General features: G+C 36.4%; 3 protein-coding genes across 6 annotated transcripts; 2 read left to right on the plus strand and 1 right to left on the minus strand.

Moving 5' to 3' along the window:
- Positions 1 to 2,013: 2,013 nt before the first annotated feature.
- On the plus strand, positions 2,014 to 8,887 carry LOC128675566 (acyl-coenzyme A diphosphatase NUDT19-like; the record flags this gene model as incomplete). Its single annotated transcript, XM_053755053.1, has 6 exons — positions 2,014 to 2,133; positions 2,342 to 2,529; positions 3,941 to 4,085; positions 4,383 to 4,577; positions 5,297 to 5,504; positions 5,677 to 8,887. Coding segments are annotated over 6 exons (1,071 nt in total), but the record flags the coding sequence as incomplete, so codon positions are not given.
- On the plus strand, positions 6,000 to 8,887 carry fray (frayed). The gene has a single exon (XM_053758659.2). It carries the CDS (start codon positions 6,000 to 6,002, stop codon positions 7,464 to 7,466), a length of 1,467 nt encoding a protein of 488 aa, XP_053614634.1. The 3' UTR covers positions 7,467 to 8,887.
- A 529-nt stretch (positions 8,888 to 9,416) lies between these two features.
- Frmd5 (FERM domain containing) lies at positions 9,417 to 19,984 on the minus strand. Of its 4 annotated transcripts, none has more exons than XM_053755032.2 (12): positions 19,625 to 19,984; positions 18,966 to 19,070; positions 18,802 to 18,844; positions 18,554 to 18,730; positions 18,339 to 18,439; positions 17,677 to 17,832; positions 16,388 to 16,540; positions 15,560 to 15,648; positions 14,179 to 14,314; positions 13,162 to 13,231; positions 12,107 to 12,280; positions 9,417 to 11,926 (listed from the first exon to the last, which is right to left on the minus strand). In XM_053755032.2, exons 1-12 carry the CDS (start codon positions 19,706 to 19,708, stop codon positions 11,589 to 11,591), a joined length of 1,626 nt encoding a protein of 541 aa, XP_053611007.1. In that variant the 5' UTR covers positions 19,709 to 19,984; the 3' UTR covers positions 9,417 to 11,588. The 4 variants fall into 4 exon arrangements, with proteins under 4 accessions (XP_053611007.1, XP_053611016.1, XP_053610998.1 ...); XM_053755041.2 differs by having other exon boundaries at positions 12,107 to 12,289; positions 13,153 to 13,231; positions 19,761 to 19,983; XM_053755023.2 differs by having other exon boundaries at positions 13,153 to 13,231; positions 19,625 to 19,982.
- Between the last annotated feature and the right edge of the window lie 235 nt (positions 19,985 to 20,219).

Genomic DNA, 20,219 nt, shown 5'->3' on the forward strand with positions numbered 1-20,219 from the left:
AGCGCGCCATATAGTTATCTCTTTTTTATCGACATTAGAGTTCAGATCAAAATACACAATTCACCTTTTATGGCGTGGGGTTCCGCCCTAAAATATGACTACTTCATATCTCGCCGTGAATGTCGTATGTGGGGGAGACACGTAGCTTTGGCTGTTGATAAAAATAAGGAAAGGTAAAGATGAGGACGCTACATCGGAATCTTTCGCAGTGGTGTCAGTTAAGGAAGCAAGAGCCTCATTCGATAAATTACAAGGCAGCAGAGTGCTTTGCAGCAAACCACAATATAACAGAGTACTTTCGAAAGATTAATTAATGCACATAATGAATAAGTACATATAATATGTAAGGACACATACTTCAATTCAACAAATCTGTCTGTTCTCGATAAACTCAAAAATTACTGCACGGATTTTAATGCGGTTTTCACCAATATATAGAGTGAGGAAGGTTTAGGGGTATAATATATTATGTTTTTACGCGAACGAAGCCGGGACGGGCTGCAAGTGTATCTCTAAACTTTTGTCATTATTAAAGAACAGCAGTTAATAAAACTGATCAACACTCAATAATTTGAAGTTTTATTTATCTTCTCTCAGAAATTTCGTACAATTTGACATTTCAAACATTATATAGTTCGTAATATTTAAGAAGCCCTCGAGTTTCGAATTAATGTGATCAGATTGTACTTTTACCATGTGTTCTTTGTACAATAAAGAAACAATAATCGCGCCTAGATAGCTTATTTATTACACTACTAATTAAAACGAGATATTCGTAGTTCTTGGCGGTATTTCAATTAGCGAGCGAATTATTGCAGCGACTGCATTTAAGGTGTTCTTCCATTGGCACATAAAAGTTAAAATCTAACTAGAAATATGGGAGAGACCTATCTCTCTTAATGTATAAGTCTGTGTATCTCTCTCTCAATAGTCAAAGTAAAAGCAAAAGCATATACTTATACTTTTATTTATCTCAAAAAGCCACAAAGTACGGAGAGTCCTCTATCTCACTCTCTCTATCTCTCTCCTGAACAGTTTCTGGTTAGCTTCGTCTGAGCCCAGGGTCCGCTTTTCTATGTACTTACTTGTGAAAAACTATTACAAGTATACAAACAACATTAGATATATTTCCGAAAATATTTTTAAATTAAAATCAATAAAAATTGTTTGATGTTATACTTAGACAAATTAGTATTCCTCGATTTCTTAAAAGCAATGGAAATGTAGTTAGATAAAGTCTAAAGCTTCGGTAAAGCTCTCTTTGCATTGATTTGCATCGTCAAATAGAAACGGGAAATTATTCAACACTTCCTCATTGAAAATCTCTAAATAATTCCAACTATGCCACTTGTTTTTACCTAAGTACATATATATATGTTTATTCATAACTACTGTTGTACATTTTTAGAAGCAAACTCAAAAACTACACACTCGAAGTTTAGAACATTGTCTAGCAATTATCCTACCATTCCTAATTATCACAATAAGAAACACAAAGTCTACTTCAAAAAATACCTAATATACCTAATGATCACAGAATTGCTGATTGTTTCAACAATCTTCTAAAGGTGCTGTAATAGGCCACCTCATAATAACGACTTTGTGTTTAGTTAAATACTAATTGCCCCCTAGGGTCCCGTGGGAATTTCGAAATAAAAAGTACCCTGTGTTATTCCAGGTTATGTTCTATCCGTGTACCAAATTTCATAACCATCTGTCCAATTATTTTGCGTGAAAGAGTAGCAAACAAACATGTAAACCTATGTAGGTATGTTTGTTCTTTCACAAAATCCTCAAAAAATTTCGCATTTATAATATTAGTTATTATATGATATTACATAAAAAAGTGCTCGCGACGAATTTTCGACGAATCACACAACTGTAGCGACCTCTTGAAAAGGTTTTTTTTTTAATCCTCTAATAGGCATAGACAATCTAACTGTCAGTGTCAATGTCAACGCATTATTTAATTCCTATGCTGCGTCAGACCCTGCTGCAAAAAAAATAATGTGATGGGAAGAGTGGACGTCAGTTTTGCTATTTTCGTATTTTACTAAAAATCTACTGTACTATCGTTTTGTTACTTATCTTGAACTGATAACAAAACATTCTCAGTTTTATGACCTTCGTGAGGTAAATATTAGATGTGAAATTGAATGTGTCGACCTTTATTTGTATAACCCTCCAATCATACGTCGGAGTGTGCTGGAAGCATTTTAGTGCAATGAATAGCGCAATGCGTAAGGGCTGGCGCAATTCGGCGTCGTTGATACTGCTGAATAAGCGATTTAGTGACGTGCAGAAGTCTCGAAGCGCTGTTAACTACGACGTGTTGTTGCAGACTCGGCCGAGTACTGGCTCGTTCCCCAACAGTGTGGTTTTTCCGGGCGGCGTGAATGAAGCAACGGATGGAGACGACCGCTGGCTGCAACTCTTCAAGTCGTACGGTTTTAGTGACGAAGACTTCGCCGCCTTCTATCACACTGGCACTTCAACTTCTAGTCTGTTTCAACCCAACCCCATACAAAGGTTAGCTTTTCTTAATTAATTTTCGTAATTCATACATATAGCAGGTTTGTAGTGTAATTACATAGTAAAAGAACAGCAGAATTGAAATAATATAACTTACAGTGTAAGATAATGCTAAACAATCACACTTGTTTCTGAATGTCTATTTTTGACTTGGCTGTTTGTAATTTAAATTTTTCATTCAATAATTAAAATAAATGCTTAACAAAATTACATTAAAATTCATGTTGACTATGTTTATGTTACGGTCCTGTATATGTTTAGTAATGATTTGACACTAATGACACAGAACCATGTATCAAACTGCACATAGATAATGATGGTCAAGTTGTAACACATTCTTAATGTTTTGAAGTCCAAAATCCAATCCAGTGTAAAAATAAATAAGACTTGTTAGTTTATTTATGGTTAGTATTGTATTTACAACTGAGAAATCACACTGAATTGTCCCAGGAGTGCACACTGTCATCATGAATTGCATCAAACCTGTTAATTTACTATAATAGTCTTTAATGGCGAGGCAGTCAGTTTATATGTATATTGAAGGCAATCAAGTTTGCACCAGGCAATTTTTCCATTTCATGTGTTTACAGTTCAATAGTGTCCTATCTGTAATAGCCCATTATTTTAATATCATGAATACAATTTTGATTGATGAAAATAAATTAACCTAGGATACAAAAGTTTGGGCTAAGATTTACCTTTGAAAAAAGTGAAATTGTGATAACACTTCTGTCTTCTTGTGAGCGCTTCTTACAGCTTATCATGGTTTAGTGGAATCAATACTTAGATATGAAATAATTTTTTGGGGCAATTCGATGGATAAGGATATAGCTTTTAAAATGCAAAAACACTGTATTCGTGCAATGTTTAAACTCCAAAGCACTGATAGTTGTCAGCCGTTTTTTAAAGAACACAAAATTCTTACACTTCCATCACTTTACATGCTTGAGGTAGCAACATTTGTGAAAACCAATCCTCATTTATTCCCTCATCTAGCTGATATTGTATTGAGGAATCATCGAGATATCTATCGATTATGCATGCACCCATCAAAAACTGCTTTACTCGGTAATAGCATAGTATGTATGGCACCGAAAATTTACAACAAAATTCCAAATCAATATAAAAGCTTAAATTTAAATCTATTTAAAAAGCACCTCAAGTCTTTATTAACTGATAAATGTTATTATACTTTAAATGATTTCTTTAATGATAGACTCAGATAGAATTTAGTGCTAGTATACATTATAATTCTTTTTTTGTTTTGGATTTGTAGTGGATAGCATGCTCCTCTTTATTTATTTATATTTGCATACCTATATTCGGTAAAACATGTATATTTGTACTCATGTTTTTGGCAAATAAATGTTTTCTTTCTTTCTTTCTAAAATTGATTTCATTTCACTAGGCATATCGCACTAAGAATAACTGCAATTCGGGAGACATTTGAGGAACTTGGTCTCCTAATCTGTAGCCGTGCACAAAAAAGCAAGAGGTTGGGGTTGTGGGCGAGTTCCATTTCTGAAGTTGATGTTAAACATTGGCAGGAACGTGTGAGTAGCAAATACAATGTACCTACTATCATCCTCACAAAAAAAGAGAAGTCATATTTTATTATAATTTGTAGATGCTTGATAAACTGCTTGTTTATCCATATATGTATACATATGTTATAGAATATAGTATCATTGAGTTAGTATCCTATAACACAATAATTGTCAAACTTACTTTGGGCCTAACTTAATTTTGTGTCTTTTTTCCATACATATTTAATTGCTGAGTTTCATCATGAACTAAAAAAGGTTAAAAACTGCTGTCCTAATGTATTCTAATCTGATTCTATCTTCCAGATATCTAAAGACGCAGCTGAGTTTTTCAACCTCTGTACCGAGGCTCAGTGCTACCCAGACATCTGGTCTCTGTACTATTGGAGCAACTGGCTGACTCCGAAGAATTTCCCAAAGAGATTCAACACTGCGTTTTTTCTCGCCGCATTAGAAACGCGTCCGAAAGTCAGAAGCAACAGTGAAGTTGTCAAGGTTGAGGTAAGAAGTTGCACAGTAAACATAAAATACCTATTCAGTATATACCACATAATGTAAATTATTACAAATATGCATAATGATACGAATATTTGTGTCAATTTTTCCTTGAAGTTTTTTATCTATACGAGGTGAATTAAAAGGAAGAAAATATTTCCATCACAAATTAGAATGCAGCATATTTTTTATTAAATGAAGTACAGAATAATATCGCACGTGTTCGTGTCGCTGCAATCGTAGCCAATAAGCAAATGAACGTTGTTTGTGTTGTTTGTCAAACAAATATTTAATGGCCATACGCCTCTTATCCTTGGTAATTTTTACGTTCTGTTAATTCCTGTTTATATTGGATTTTTTTTCTACAGTGATGTCGGCTTAATGAGTACATACATGATCTCTACTATTACAAATTTTTGGCCCCTGAGCTTAGCCCATAACAATACTATAAGTATTCTTTGTTTTCTTTGGAACCCTAAAACAAATTAAAGCATATTGGCACTTTACAATATTTGACATTGACAAAACGGGAAATAATATACTTTGCTTTAGTACATACACATTAACTTTTTTATAATTAAAAAGATAAGCTGATTAGTTAAAAGTAGTAAGGTCTTTGACTCTTAGTGACGAGGAAGCAACTGGGGAAACGCTTAGAGAAGAGAGAGTTTAATAAAAATAATGATTGAAATCCTAATGTAATATTGATAAAATTTTTGATCCAGTGGGCGCGGCCCTCCGAGTTGATAGAAAAGAGCAACAACCAGGAGATAGAGCTGCAGCCTCCACAGCAGTACGAGTTGACCAGGTTGTCTCGCATCCCAGACATCGAGCAGTTGGTGGAGTTTGCCAGGGAACGCAGCGGGTACTGTGACTATTGCCTCTATCCGGTGTCCGGCAAGGCCAAAGATGGGATTGTTTCCCTTTATCCAGGTATGAAACACAGATATTAATTAAACATATTGGAAATATTTAAATGTTAATTAGATGTATTAATTGGCTTTGTTACCTTGTGAAATGCCTAATCTCTAGATTGTCAAATTTGAATTATGTACTGACTAAAAAATAACTAAGACCTATATGTGGCATGTTTTTTTTTTTCTAGGTGACGACTTGTACCCAACAAATTTAGATTATCACACCGACGAGCTCATCGTAAAAGAGAAGACTCTGGAGGAACTCAGAAAAGAGAGTAACGTCATTCACAGAATAGAGAAAAACTTTGCGGAACCCAGAAGATGGGTGCTTTTTACAAAGAATTGGAAACAAAATAACCACATAGACATGGGCGAGAACCCCTGTGTAAAACCGAAAGTATAAATACTGATATCATTTTGAATACATGCCTTATCACTTGGCCTTACTAGAAGTACAAAATCAATCGACTTAGCTGTATCTGGGTAGCTTAAATATTATTAAATAGTCAAAATGGCTGCGACGAGTCACTCTTGGCCGAACAGCCAGGACGACTACGAACTGTTGGAGGTCATCGGAGTGGGCGCTACAGCCGTGGTGCACGCCGCTTATTGCGCCCCAAGGGGGGAAAAGTGCGCCATCAAGAGGATCAATCTAGAAAAGTGGAACACTTCCATGGACGAACTCTTGAAGGAAATCCAAGCGATGTCAAGCTGCAACAACGAGAATGTGGTGACTTACTACACAAGCTTCGTTGTCAAAGAAGAACTGTGGCTGGTACTACGGCTACTGGAAGGTGGCAGTCTCCTCGATATCATCAAACACAAAATGAGAATTTCCAACTGCAAGCACGGAGTGTTCGACGAGGCTACCATCGCGACCGTTTTAAAAGAAGTCCTGAAAGGCCTCGAGTATTTCCATCAGAATGGACAGATACATAGGGATATAAAGGCTGGGAATATTCTCCTTGGTGACGACGGAATCGTTCAAATTGCAGACTTTGGGGTATCCGCTTGGCTCGCCACCGGCCGAGACCTATCTCGGCAGAAGGTTCGCCACACATTTGTCGGCACTCCGTGCTGGATGGCACCTGAAGTTATGGAGCAAAACCACGGTTACGACTTCAAAGCTGATATTTGGTCTTTCGGCATCACCGCTATAGAAATGGCGACCGGTACAGCTCCGTACCACAAATATCCTCCTATGAAGGTTCTAATGTTAACGCTACAGAACGACCCGCCCACTTTGGACACCGGGGCAGAGGAGAAGGACCAGTACAAAGCCTACGGGAAAACCTTCAGAAAGATGATATCAGAATGCCTTCAAAAAGACCCTACCAAACGGCCATCTTCTACTGAGTTGTTAAAACACTCTTTCTTTAAAAAAGCCAAGGATCGCAAGTACCTAGTGCAAACTTTAGTGTCGATCGGTCCTAGCATGGAAACCAGAGTGCACAAAGCTAGCAAACGTCAACCGGGGACATCGGGACGGCTGCATCGCATGGAGACCGGAGAGTGGGTCTGGGAAAGTGACGAAGACGATGAAGAAGAGGAAGGTGCTGCCGACAGACCAATGAATCAGTTGCTGCGAGCTGACTCATCCGACAGCGAGAGTGAAGAGGAACCGAGAGCGGGCTTCACCATCGGATCCATCGACACTGAGGACGCACCGCAGATCAATCTAGTTCTGCGCATGCGCAATGCGAAGAAAGAGTTGAATGATATCCGGTTCGAATTCGCCGCAGGAAGAGATTCCGCAGACGGTATCGCCACAGAGTTAGTGGGCGCGGGTTTGGTCGAAGCGAAAGACTCGCAAGCCATCGCTACGAATCTACAGCAGCTGGTAGATTCCCACTTGTTCCCGTCGGGGTCGAGCCCCAATTCCCGGTCCCGCACATTCAAGCTGGAGTCGGCGGACCCCTCGGAGGCAGGGGACGAGACGGGTCTAGTGGGCTTTGCACAGATTTCCATCGTGGACTAGTCTGTCCCGGATCCCGGACAATAATATTACTAGAACCGGCACCTAGCCGCTATTTTAATCCGTAGTATAGTAGTTATATCAGGGCTGGCAAGCGTTTGTCGAAGTGAAATTGCATTGTGTAAGTAAAATAATTATTTTCGCAAATGATATGAAATGAAAAAAATATGTCTCAGCATTGAGCTGAAGAAGAAATGTTTTATAATAATTTGTGTTTCTATAATTTATATGAATAATGAATATAAATACATATCCAAGGAATCTATTATTTTAGAACACGCGTTGCAATTCCAATGTAATAATTGCAGGCCAGCTCCTATACACTATTATTATGTTACGTTTAGGTACATACCTATATATTTTATGGGTGGATATGGAATTTTCTTAGTTTAATGGTTTAAGCTCAAGTGGATGTATAATTTTACATGACGATAGGCCGAATCTGAATTTTTATGTATTTTTAAATATGTTCGCGTCGCGTTAATTCCCTGCATTACTTATTTAGCACTACAATTCGCACAGGGATCTCATACCTCATAAAAGTAAAAAAGCTTCAAGTAACTATAGTCTTTCATAATGAAAATTTATTCTTACATCGTAATTTTTAATAATGGACAGAATTTCATAAAGTAGTATTTTTTGCGAATTTCAATGAATTTGATAAATTCATATTCTGATTCAAAGTATACAAAACATATGGAATTTAACGGAACATACAATAAAAGATGTCATTGAATCTATAATTATTTTGGACATCTTATTAATATAATATATCTTTCAATGATCGTATGATAGATAGGTGTTGCGTCGGCTTCGCGCGGTCTGACGTCAGTATACCGATGTCCGCGATATGACATATTACGATAGTGTATAGTCAACATTCATCGGTATACAGATCACTATTTTTGTTTAAACTTGCTTTCTATGAAGGAAAAATACCTTGGAAAACTTTTCCATGTAGCTCGTTATTACTTTCGAATCTTTTACTATTTATTTTCGTATACCTATGTAATTTTAAGCTAAGATGTATTATCAATTTAGACTTGTGACGAGCATAAAAAATTGAATAAATACAACTAGCTTGAGCTCGCGACTTCGTACGGACGTAAATTCATATCCATTATGTGTGAGTAAATCAATCTTCAGTCCTGTGCCCTTTATATCAGACGCTAAATAAATCTATGCCCTTTCTGTTATCTAATATTATTCCGATTTTTGGGATTTCAGCTACTTTTTAGACTACTCTTTCATACTAGAAATTCTGTATACAAATGAATGTTATTTATCAGTTTATCAGAGTGCCATACAGTGGACCAGCGACGCCGACCGCAGTGTCCAGCAGACTCCACAAATTATTCTTATGTTGTTATTGTTTGTTGCTTATTTTGGAAGGATTTTTTTAAATTAATAAAATATGAAATTTATTTCGTGTAGATGTTTCATTGCAACGATCTATAATATCGTTTGGAATACATTTTGCAATACACTTTGTTGATGGGTTAACGCCCAAGTATTTGTCCGGCGCAAATCCATCTTATGGGGGACTGTTTGGAAAGATACTGGGCGTAAACCTATTGATGGGGCGTGGCTTGCTGATATTGGTTCAGATAATTTAAATTTCAATAAATACCTTTTTTACATTTTCACAGTGAGTTAAAAATTAAATTAAATATTGGCTTTCAAAACTTCGCAGTGAGTCACAGTATGACATGATGAGCGCGTAAACAATCACACTGCAATGTGATTGGTTAGCCGCATCCATGGATTTAGTAAGTATATGGAGTACCTACTAATTCCATGGCTACATGTCACTGCGAAAAGTTTCGACAGTCCATATGGAATTGTTACTCGACTACATACAGCTCGATTAAAAAATCAAAACGTGTCAGGCAGAGCTCACAGCAGATGTAACGTTTTCACTTTAGGAGTACAAGGATAAAAGTCTTAAAATTCTGAAGCTCAATGTATTTTTATTAAAATGCATTATTTATAAAATAAATTAAATTACAAATGTTAACAATTTAAGTGTGTCTCTAACATTTAAATGCTGCAGTTCATTTACGTCCACTATTCTGAATCGCGAATTATTTCTTATTCTAAACACTCAAATCTAATAAGGCATTACCCATTCTCATAAATTAAATGTTATTTCCAATAAGAAATAAAATTATTGACATAAATATATTAACTGACAGTACAAAATTTTACAAATAAATAATAACAAGAAATAAACATTCCAAACCAATTCCTTCATTAGGACTTCACTTACATATTTCATCGCTAAAACTGGGATAGTACGCCGTAAGTGTACAATTAAATAATAATATCTTATCCTAATTGACATGTCAAGATATAAAAAATATTTGTCATGTCAAGCATAAAACAAAATTAAGTAGATTTTATTGTAAAAAAAATATTGTGCATTGCATTTCTTGCTAATAATTATGACTAGTTAAAATTTCAAGATGGCACTTATTTTTGTCCGTGCTGTCTAGTAATTTTATATAAGCGAGATATATATATCACTTGTGCATTAACATATCTTAAAACCTAGAAACAAAACATTAACTAATTAACCGCTGAAGACACCGATAATATATTTTAAATAATGTGTGAATTAATGAAAGTTATTTGTATGATAAATGAAGTGTCAAGTGAACGGCCAAAGTAGTTAACAAAAATAAATAAGATCTATTTGGAAGACTAAAATCTTGAGTGGAATGTAACAAAATATATATTTAATTAAAATAGAGATTCCGTAGCATCACAGTTCTTATAGTAACATAATAGGAAAAGTTTGTACATAATAAAATAAGTAATGATAAGTAATTCACGTAAAAGTATAAAAATAATAACATTTTGTGCTATAAGCATCATAGTTTAGTTAAATAGTGCTATAAATTCGAGTGTGTAAAGTTAACTAAAAGCAGGCTTTAACAAGTTTGTGCGAAAAGTAATAGGCTTACAAATAATTATACTGTCATACTTGTAGAAGCGTATTTATAGTGACTTATTCTAGCGCATGTAGTCATATCTTACAGATAAATGAATAGCCGTTTGGGATAACAAACTTCGTCCTGATATTTAGCCTCATTTTAAATATATACTTAACCTTATATTTTGTAAGCATACATTAATATTGCATTTCATAATCCTGGATGATGAATCTGCATATTGAAAATTTCCGTTATTTTATTTTAAATTTCTGTACGTACACTTTTCTATACCTAAAAGTAGTATTTGTGGCAAAATTGGATCGCACAGTACATGGTGTGATATAAACATTTAAAAAAAATAACTAGTATATTTTACCTCTGTAAAATAACTATGTAATATTGAGCCCAAGAGTTAGAAATTAAAATCTACATTCTGCATCTGAAATCTGTTATTCCAACCGAATGAAAATGCTAATCAAGTCTATACTAATTACAAACGATTCTATCAAAATGTGCCCGAAAATTTGACACTTAGGAGTCGCAGTCAGGATTAACCACAGAGTCAGGGCAGTGGAGTTAGCAACACACCTCTCTTTAACTGCGGTAAGACTTGATAGTGAAGTGTAAATTGCAAACCCGCACTGAGCCCTAATGTTGTGCGCGTTATCCCGATTTCTCGGCACATGAGTGTGGAAATCGAGTGACATTCTACTAAATAGTCCGTGATAAACTTTTTATAACATGACAAGCAAAAACATCTCGATTTAGAATATAACTAACATGTCACGTTAGTTAACTAACACTTTATTACGTCGTCTCTGTCACCCCTTACATTGTACTTTTTGTATGTAGAAGTCATGTATATAATAGTACCATGGATTTAGTAAGTACTTCGTACAAGTACATACTGATTCCATGAATAGTACACACATTCGACATCGGTACAATGTCACTTGTTTCGCCATTAAATTTTAGACATTACATTAGCAAACGTATTAAATCGGAAAACGCTTAGATCGTTCAGCGCCATCTACTATTCACAGGTCGAAACTAGACAATAACCCAAACCCAGTTTACATTTAACTAAGGGCTAAATTATATGTTATCCGTAATGGAACCGACGATAGATATCGGTCGTGTCGAATCGACGTCTAAGTTTCGATTTGGACGTCGGGTCGACGCGGGCGAATCAGAACAGTTCGACCATCTTCCGTCTCAAGTATTCCTTCAGGGGGGCGTAGTAGTGTCTTCGAAGGGCAATGAACTCTGGCTTGTGTTTGAGGGATTTGAATAATGCTATGTCTGTTTCGAAGACTAGTAATGCTAGGAGAGCTAGAGATAGCCAGACGAAGAGGAATGAGGGTACGAATGCTCGGAGCAGACTGAAGGGGCGCGGAGGGGGCTGCAGCGCGGGGGGGAGGCGGCCCCAGTCCGCGGGGGGGGGCGCCGCGGGGCACGTGGCCCCGGACTCTGTTGATGAGTGCTCGAATGAATCTCGTAAGCTGTATTCCGGTGCCGCGCACGGTACTGGAAAATAAAATGTCTTCCTGTTATTCATTGAACATTTTTGTTAAATAATTGGTGCAACTTCCGTAAAACTGTAAAACCATAACAGTTGAAAAAAAATGGTCAAATCATAAAGGCCCACCATACCATAATTTAATCATAAAGTCCAACCATAAAAGGTGCTCTTAAACATATACTGACATTGCGGCTTGGGCTCCTCCAGCACGGGCCGCAGCGGGTCGCAGCAGGCCAGCGCAATGTCGACGGCGGGTCCGCTCAGCAGACAGCCGCCATTGCAGGCCTCCGCCCCCGCCCCCACCCCCGCACCCGCCTCCAGCGGCGCGCTGTGCGTCGACCGCGGCAGGCTGCTGTAACCTGCGACGACTGCTCTGTTTATAATACTACTCGATTATAGATAGATATTCATATCAATAGACAGATAATAAAGGTAAAAACCGTTTAAAAACACACACAGTGGACTTTATCGGGACAGAAATCAAATGTTTGTCGATTTATATGAAGAGCGTGTAACATTTTTCGTAGGTGCCTACTATTACGTCACGAATATATTTTAGTGATGTGAATGGAAGACGTGACAATAAAATCATGTGCCGCATTGATAAATGACCAGTATCTCAGTGCATATTCTACTGAAAGAGCTGTGCGCTTCCAGAGGGTATCCGGCATTTCCAAAAATACTGCTTCTTGCCAAATGTCATCTTAATTAACGAGATTTGGTGATGATTTAGTGATTTTTTTTTTGCTCAACAGTCTTGCTATTGCTTTCCAAATTATGTAATGCACACAAGAAAATCGTAAAACAATATTGTTTTTCTCTAAAATCAAGAATTAAATAACAGACACACTAACCTAATAAACATTGCAGTACTTTTTTTTTAAATACGTAATTGGAATGAATTCAAAATCATGCTAATAATAATTCACACATGAAAACAACTTAGATTTTAAATACTTTGTCAGTAATAATTTGTGGCTAAATGGTACAGCCACAAATTCATACTCGACTTTGATTTAAAAATAGAAGAATGTTGGCCTATAAAAAGGAAAAAATTAAACAAAAAGAAAAATTTTCCAATTTCAAAATTGAATTAAGAACACTGTCGAACAATCATGCACACGTACAACAACACTGCAAAATATTTGAAAATAAAATATTTTCTTATTTCAGATTTTGTTTTAAGAAAATAGAAATAAAATTGATAAATAGCCACATCAAAAGTAAGTACCAAAATCACCAGTCATGGGCGTGGAGGGCGTGGCCGGCACGCTGTTGGCCTTGCGCTTGCCCGCGCCCGCCGACTCCTCCTGTGGACAGGGTAACCACCTCACTTCACTTAAAAACCCTGTTTAAATGAGTTTCTTACGTCATTTTGTCTTAGCATTGGTCGTTCCGAAATTCTAATAGTTTGTATCTTTTATAATTTATTGGTATGTCGAATTGAATGTCAAATTTTTTTTACTAATACTTTGACTTTTACTCTGCTAGTATAGTGTAATGAGATTCACACAGTTATTCGATGGCCTTGTTAAAAGCAGAACAACCTCGAACGTTGACTATGCAGTCAGGGTTGCCACAACATATTATTATATGTATATTTTATCTATATTAATTAATTGTATGTTCCAAAAATTACAGCCCTTGATTTAGCTTCCAACGCGTCATATAGCGCGTAAGGACCGGCCCTCTTTCCCCGCACCTCTCACCTCCACGATTGCGATTGATTAAAGGCGTTTGAAATTCGAATGTAGGAAAAAAGTAAACAGCCTATATGTCAGTTAACATTCTGGTTCATAGGAGATTAATCATACACCTATACAAGCGACCCTCCTCGGCTTCGCACTGGTGCAATATTATGCATGTTACATACATATAAACTGTTCTTTTGAATTCAAATTCAAAATTCTTTATTCAATTAAGGATGATATACATCACAACAAAAGTGTAAATTGTGTAGTTAAACAAGCACTTTTGCTCAATTTAAACCACTTATTTTACAGAAAATGAACCATCTTGTTCCGGGGTATGCACAGAAGAAGAAGAGAATATTTTAATAGTCGCCATATACAAAAATATGTTGCCATATGCAAATGTCTATTAAAACAACTTTTGTTGTCTATGGTGAATTTTAATTGAACATAATTATTGACGTCAAAAAAATTTACTTTAACTCTACTGCCGAATCACTGTAATAAAAAAACCCGCATCAAAATCCTATGGTTTTGAAGATCTAAGCACACATAGAGTGATATACCTGTTCGTCCCTGGGCGCGAGGAGGCCGTCGCGCTGCAGGATCTCGCGCTCGGTGCGGCCCACGTACCTGAACTTGGTGCCCCACGAGAACAGGCCCCCGCCCGAGTACACGCTAGCCTCCGACGACGACGACAACCTGACATATTCATTTGTTACTAGCTTTTGCTGAAAATCAGAGGATTAACGTGAGCGAATCTGCGGCTTTGGCCACGTTAATTCCTCTGATTTTCAATACAAACATTTGTGAGGTTGGGTTTAAAAAAAAAAGTAGCCTATGTTTTAACGGGGGTGTTTAACTACATAAATAAATAAATATATTAGAACAAATCACACAGATTGAGCTAGCCCCAAAGTAAGTTCGAGACTTGTGTTATGGGATACTAACTCAACGATACCATATTTTTAACAAATATATATAGATAAACATCCAAGACCAGGCCTAATCAGAAAAAGATCATTTTCCATTATGACCAAACCGGGGATCGAACCCGGGACCTCTCGGATCAGAGGCAAGCACTTTACCACTGCGCCATCGAGGTCGTCAACATTTACATACATAACATAATTTCATCAAAATCGGTCCAACGGTTTAGCCGTGAATGCGGAATAGACTATTAGTATGGATTTAGAAATTTCGGGATAAAAAATACCCTATGTGCTATTCCAGGTTATAATTCTACCCGTGTGCAAATTTCATAACAACCCATACAGTCGATTTTGCGTGAAAGAGTTACAAACACACAACATAGACTACATACTTAGTCACTTGATGAATAAGGAATTAAGTTTTAAAGAGCTGTTTTAAATCGTAATCCAAAAATAATATGCATAGTTTACCTTAAAAAAATATAATTTCACATACGCTACATAAACTCAGACGTAGACATAGACAGCCATGTGTTATAGCGATGTGTTTTTTACATCACACCATTACAAGGAGAGAATGCCGCTTTAAAGGCCCGTGCACACATCCAATGCATATCCAGCACGTGTACAGCATAAAACACAAATATCGATGAAATTTTGAAACGTTTATATGTGTAACGATTATATAGGATGCAGCAAAAGTTCTGCACAGGAATTCAGCCTGCACGGAACTTAAACATAATAAAAACTTATTTATTTATTTATTTTTATTTTAACTAGCTGCACCCGTGCCTGTCTGACCTCTATGCACAGATATGAAAACATTACATCTATGCTCTGAACTATATCTATGCCAAAATACGTCAAAACTGACGCCTTTGAAAGCGTAACAGAACTCACATACATACTTTCGCATTTATATAATAATATAGTATAGATTGAATTTCATTTTTATTAGTTCAGTAACAATAAATAAACTTTTCTAAAAATACTTCGGTATAATGGATACACTCACGTAAAGAACAACATCTGCTCTATGGCGCAACACCACACGTGCCTGCACGCGGCTCCGCTCGGACATTTGAACCCCACTGTGTGCTTTTTCTGAAATAATCACGCTCATGTATTATTTGTTATAAGTCACACACGCCTATGATAAATTAGAATGAAATTTCAATTTCATATGACGACCTCGGTGGCGCAGTGGTAAAGTGCTTGCCTTTGAACCGAGAGGTGCCGGGTTCGATCCCCGGTCGGGTCATGATGGAAAATGTTCTTTTTCTTATTGGCCCGGGTCTTGGATGTTTATCTATATATGTGGGTCTTGGATGTTTATGTATATGTATTTGTTATAAAATATAGTATCGTTGAGTTAGTATCCCATAACACAAGTCTCGAACTTACTTTGGGGCTAGCTCAATCTGTGCGATTTGTCCTAATATATTTATTGATTTTATTTATTTATCCCTCTTTTTTTTTGTTGAGCACGTCGCATCATTACCAATAAAGCTACATTTAAAAATAAAATTTATTATTTTTAATCTGAACTGCCGTGTTGGTCTGCCAATGCGACAGACAAAGGGGTGTTATAAGTTTAATTAATCACACCAATTCCAATTTGACAAATAACGGTAGAACACCTTTTAAATGAGACGAATAATGAATGCTTTTTTTAGCGTCTAAGCAGCCAGTGCCAGAAAAACAAATTTTTCTTTTTAATTTCCTATGTACTATTTACAAATTTTAAAAATAAAATGTATAAAATCTTTGATAGCTTTGTATGCAACGTCCAGAACCAGAAATCTATTCTTTTTTTTTTTAGTAAAACTAATTACGAAAATACCTCAGGGTAGTTGAGATGCACTATGAACATCCGTCCCTCGAAATTGATCTTGTGAACCTCGGACCACTTGAAGTGGTTGGTCTTGCGGCTGCCCTGGAAGGTCAAGATGCCGCTGTGGTTGATGCCAAGGTATAATTGGTTGCCACGGTGGTCCTATAGAAAAGAAAGAAAGATATATAGAGTATGTGTTTTTGAACACTGCACAATTTTATAAAATTCTGATTATCCCATTTTTATATAAGTACTAGCGTCCCGCCACGGCTTGGCACGAATGCAATATTATGCCTGTTATATACTTTTAAACCTTCTTCTTGAATCACTCTATCTATTAAAGAAACTCGCATAATCCGTGGCGTTGACCATAAGGACAGACAGACAGTGGGAAGCGACTTTGCTTTATACTATATAATGATATTCAGTTCCCTTCTCAATGCATAAAGATGTCCAATAAAAGTGTTGCAATATTCCGGAAAACCTGTCACGCGGATGGAAAATTTAAACCACACCGAATTCTTCATTACCTACGTCACTTTACAAGACAATGTAAATTAATGACGATACAGCGCGTAACTGTTCAAACAGCACTCCATAGATTAACGCGAGGCCAGTCAAATTCGTTTATGGGTCGGTGACCTCACCTTCATGTAAGATATAGGTCGAATAGCCCTTTCTTGGTCACATTAAAACGTTATGTACACAAAGCTTTGAAGATTTATGGTTTTATTACCTTTCGCCATATTTTATGAGCTTATGATCATGTGTTATACACTGAGTCTTTTGTAAGAGGAGTGCTTTAGTGTACTTTTTTATTAGATACTTCAAAGCTTTAAAGAACGCTCATCATTATGCAATAAAAAAAATTGTATACAGTTATCGGGATAAGAAAAACTTTTTTTATAGAAAGGTGATTGGTTGAGCTTCACTCCTATTTTTTTATGATAAATTTTTAAGATGACCCCAGTCTCCGCAGCCCCGAAAGTAATGAAGAACACGATATAATGAGAGTAGTGCCTAACTCCGGTGGTAATTAGAGATTATCGATAGCATTTCTCATAAATGCAGACTGTTTTCCCAACTCGTTGACTGGAATGGAGTTTGCCATCGTCGTGTATTGATTGGTTCACTAGGCTCAGGCAAGAATATATTTGACGGTTGCAGATTCCAATTCAGATTTTATTAGAAGTCACAAGGTTGGTTACATGCATGAGTACAAGTCCTGCAAGGGCAGAGCAAACATAGAGGCACACAAAGAAAAAGAAGAACTCGTTGACAGCCTATGGAGAACATACCTTGACGGGATGAGGGTCGACGCCGTAGGTGTCCAGCTGGCAGGCGATCTTGAGAAAGGTCCGCTCGGCCTCCTGCGTGGACATGCCCTGCACCCCGCCCCCGCCCGCGCCCCCGCCACCCTCCGGCGTCCCCGCCACCGGCTCCCTGTGTAACTCCTGCAAGGAATGTTTTTATATTCTATACAATATACAGACGCGATGGGCAGTGAATAAACACAACTGTAACAAATAAAAATGTTACATAAATGTTATTTTTGTCGCAAGTTTCTACTGTCGTCAGAGATCTTGTTGCATTTAACACGTGACAAATATTAAATTCGGCCTACTTGGGGCTTACCGTCATCTCTTAACGTGATCCACTTTACCCAACCTAAACTGAACTGCATCGCACATTCGTACCATCGAGTTGATTTTTACATTGACATCGAGTTCATTTTAGTTAGGTTCCTAAATTGAATCGAGTTGCATTTAAATCATTCTGTAAAAGTTGATGGTAGGCCTGTTTGTCCGCATAGTGCATCCACAAGAAACTCGTATTTCATGCCGGCTTCACGGCATAAAATACGAGTTTCTTGTAAACTACTTCTAATATGAAATACCTAGGAATCAAACATCTAGTGTTGTAGATTAATTGGTGAAACTTCATGACAAATCACACTGACCTGAATCCTAGCCTCGATCGTGTCAGTCTGTCTCAAAAGCAGCCGCATCTCACTCACATAGTTACCAACGTGAATATTGGGATCATAATCACCTAGCTCAACTGAAAAAAAAAACAATTAAGTTTTTAGAATGGTTAAAATAGAACCGATGCAAAAGTCAATCACCTCACTCTCATTTTCAGAGTTTCTGTGCCAGCTCTTACTAAAATACTGACTCTGAATAATAAGTGCTCCCAACATGGCAGCCTCATTGGCCGTGCAGTACAGCCGTCCATGAAGTAGATCCCTCTTCAGCTGCAAGTATATCTGGAACCTTGTCACATCTTCCTTCAGTAACAGTGGGTTTGGCGGGTAGAACTTCACTCGGAAACTAAATAGTATTGGAGATGCATCTGAAATAATTTTACAAATATTTCAACATTGTAATTATTTTTATGATTTTACCACTTAAATATTTACTAACCTTTGACTTGCTTCAGTATTAATTTTGCCATATGCAACCAGTGCTGAAATAAAGCATTGTTTTCATTGTTAAAAATGAGAAATTAAGAATTTGAAAATGGTACATAAAAAAACAAATAGCAGAAATCTATTGTCACATTATAATTAAATAAATATAGACCTTACCCTTTGACTGCCAGCATCTACATAGCGTAATCCAAAGTAGTCTGTTTCTGTAAGGTTCAGCTGTTGGCATACATGCTCCAAGAGGTATTTTCCTTTATAACTTGGCTAGAAAGTAAAATATAAACAAAGAGCTACTAGTCAAATATTTCTGAAACATACATTACATGAAATCAAAGACATCTACTTTAATACAGAGTAAAACAAGGGATTAGAAATTTATATTAAAATCTAAATGTAACTTCGAGAAAAGTATCCTCTTTTTTTTTTTGCTCAACTTGCAGGGTACTGCCGTGCCCCCAGATAGACATTTGTTAGAATATGCAACATAAACTAAGTATATTTTTTATTATTATTTATTTATTTCTCAAGAAAACTTACAGCTAAATAATCAATATATTATTATGGATTTGTTGATTTTATATGTTCATTTTGTTGGTTGTGAATAAAAATCAGTTGTATGCTAGGATAAATAGGTATAAATTATTTGGTTGTATTACTACATTTTGGATAAAAACAGGAGAAATCCGAAATCTGTAATATCTATCAAATTTATAAAAGGCGTCCAATTGCAGGATATGTTAATGAAACATTGTTAGTTTTCCTTGATTTTCTAACTGGCCAGACTTTTCTTCTTTAGTTGGTTTTAATAAATTACTTACATGAAATTCACATTCCAAAATCTCTGTATCTTCTAGTAACCGCACTGTGCATTTATAAACAATGTCTCCGCGGCTTTTAAACATACTGTTTGGGTTCTCGGTATTCGTAAAAATGTTAGTAAAGATAACTAATTACCCTTAATATTTACTAACTGGAACATGTTTTAAAATTTTCATTTGTTTCGAATAATAAATAGAGAATCTAATCTATGTGTGTTCGACCGACTGCTGCACTGCTTGCTGCCTTGCTTTGCTTACTTTGCTTGCTGGCCAGGCCAGGCCGAAAGTACAGAAATTTGACATTTTCGTTCGGAAAAAAACTCAAATGATAAAAAGAGTATTCCATCAGTTGAAAATATGACGAGAACACCGTAAATGTCAAAAAATCACAAGAAATAGACGTTATGTTAACACATAATATACATATGTTTACATTAATTTATTATTTTTAGTTTAGATTAAATATTTTTGCTTGTATATCAAAATCGAAATCGAAAACAAAACGTAAATGACAACCTAAAGCCAACAGGTAATGTTGTCACTTCCGCTTGTGTGTTGCCATTACTATGAACCTGCCAATAAAATGGTAAAAAGA

This window comes from Plodia interpunctella, chromosome 2 (assembly GCF_027563975.2).
Source record: "Plodia interpunctella isolate USDA-ARS_2022_Savannah chromosome 2, ilPloInte3.2, whole genome shotgun sequence".
NCBI classification, from domain to species: Eukaryota; Metazoa; Arthropoda; class Insecta; order Lepidoptera; family Pyralidae; genus Plodia; species Plodia interpunctella.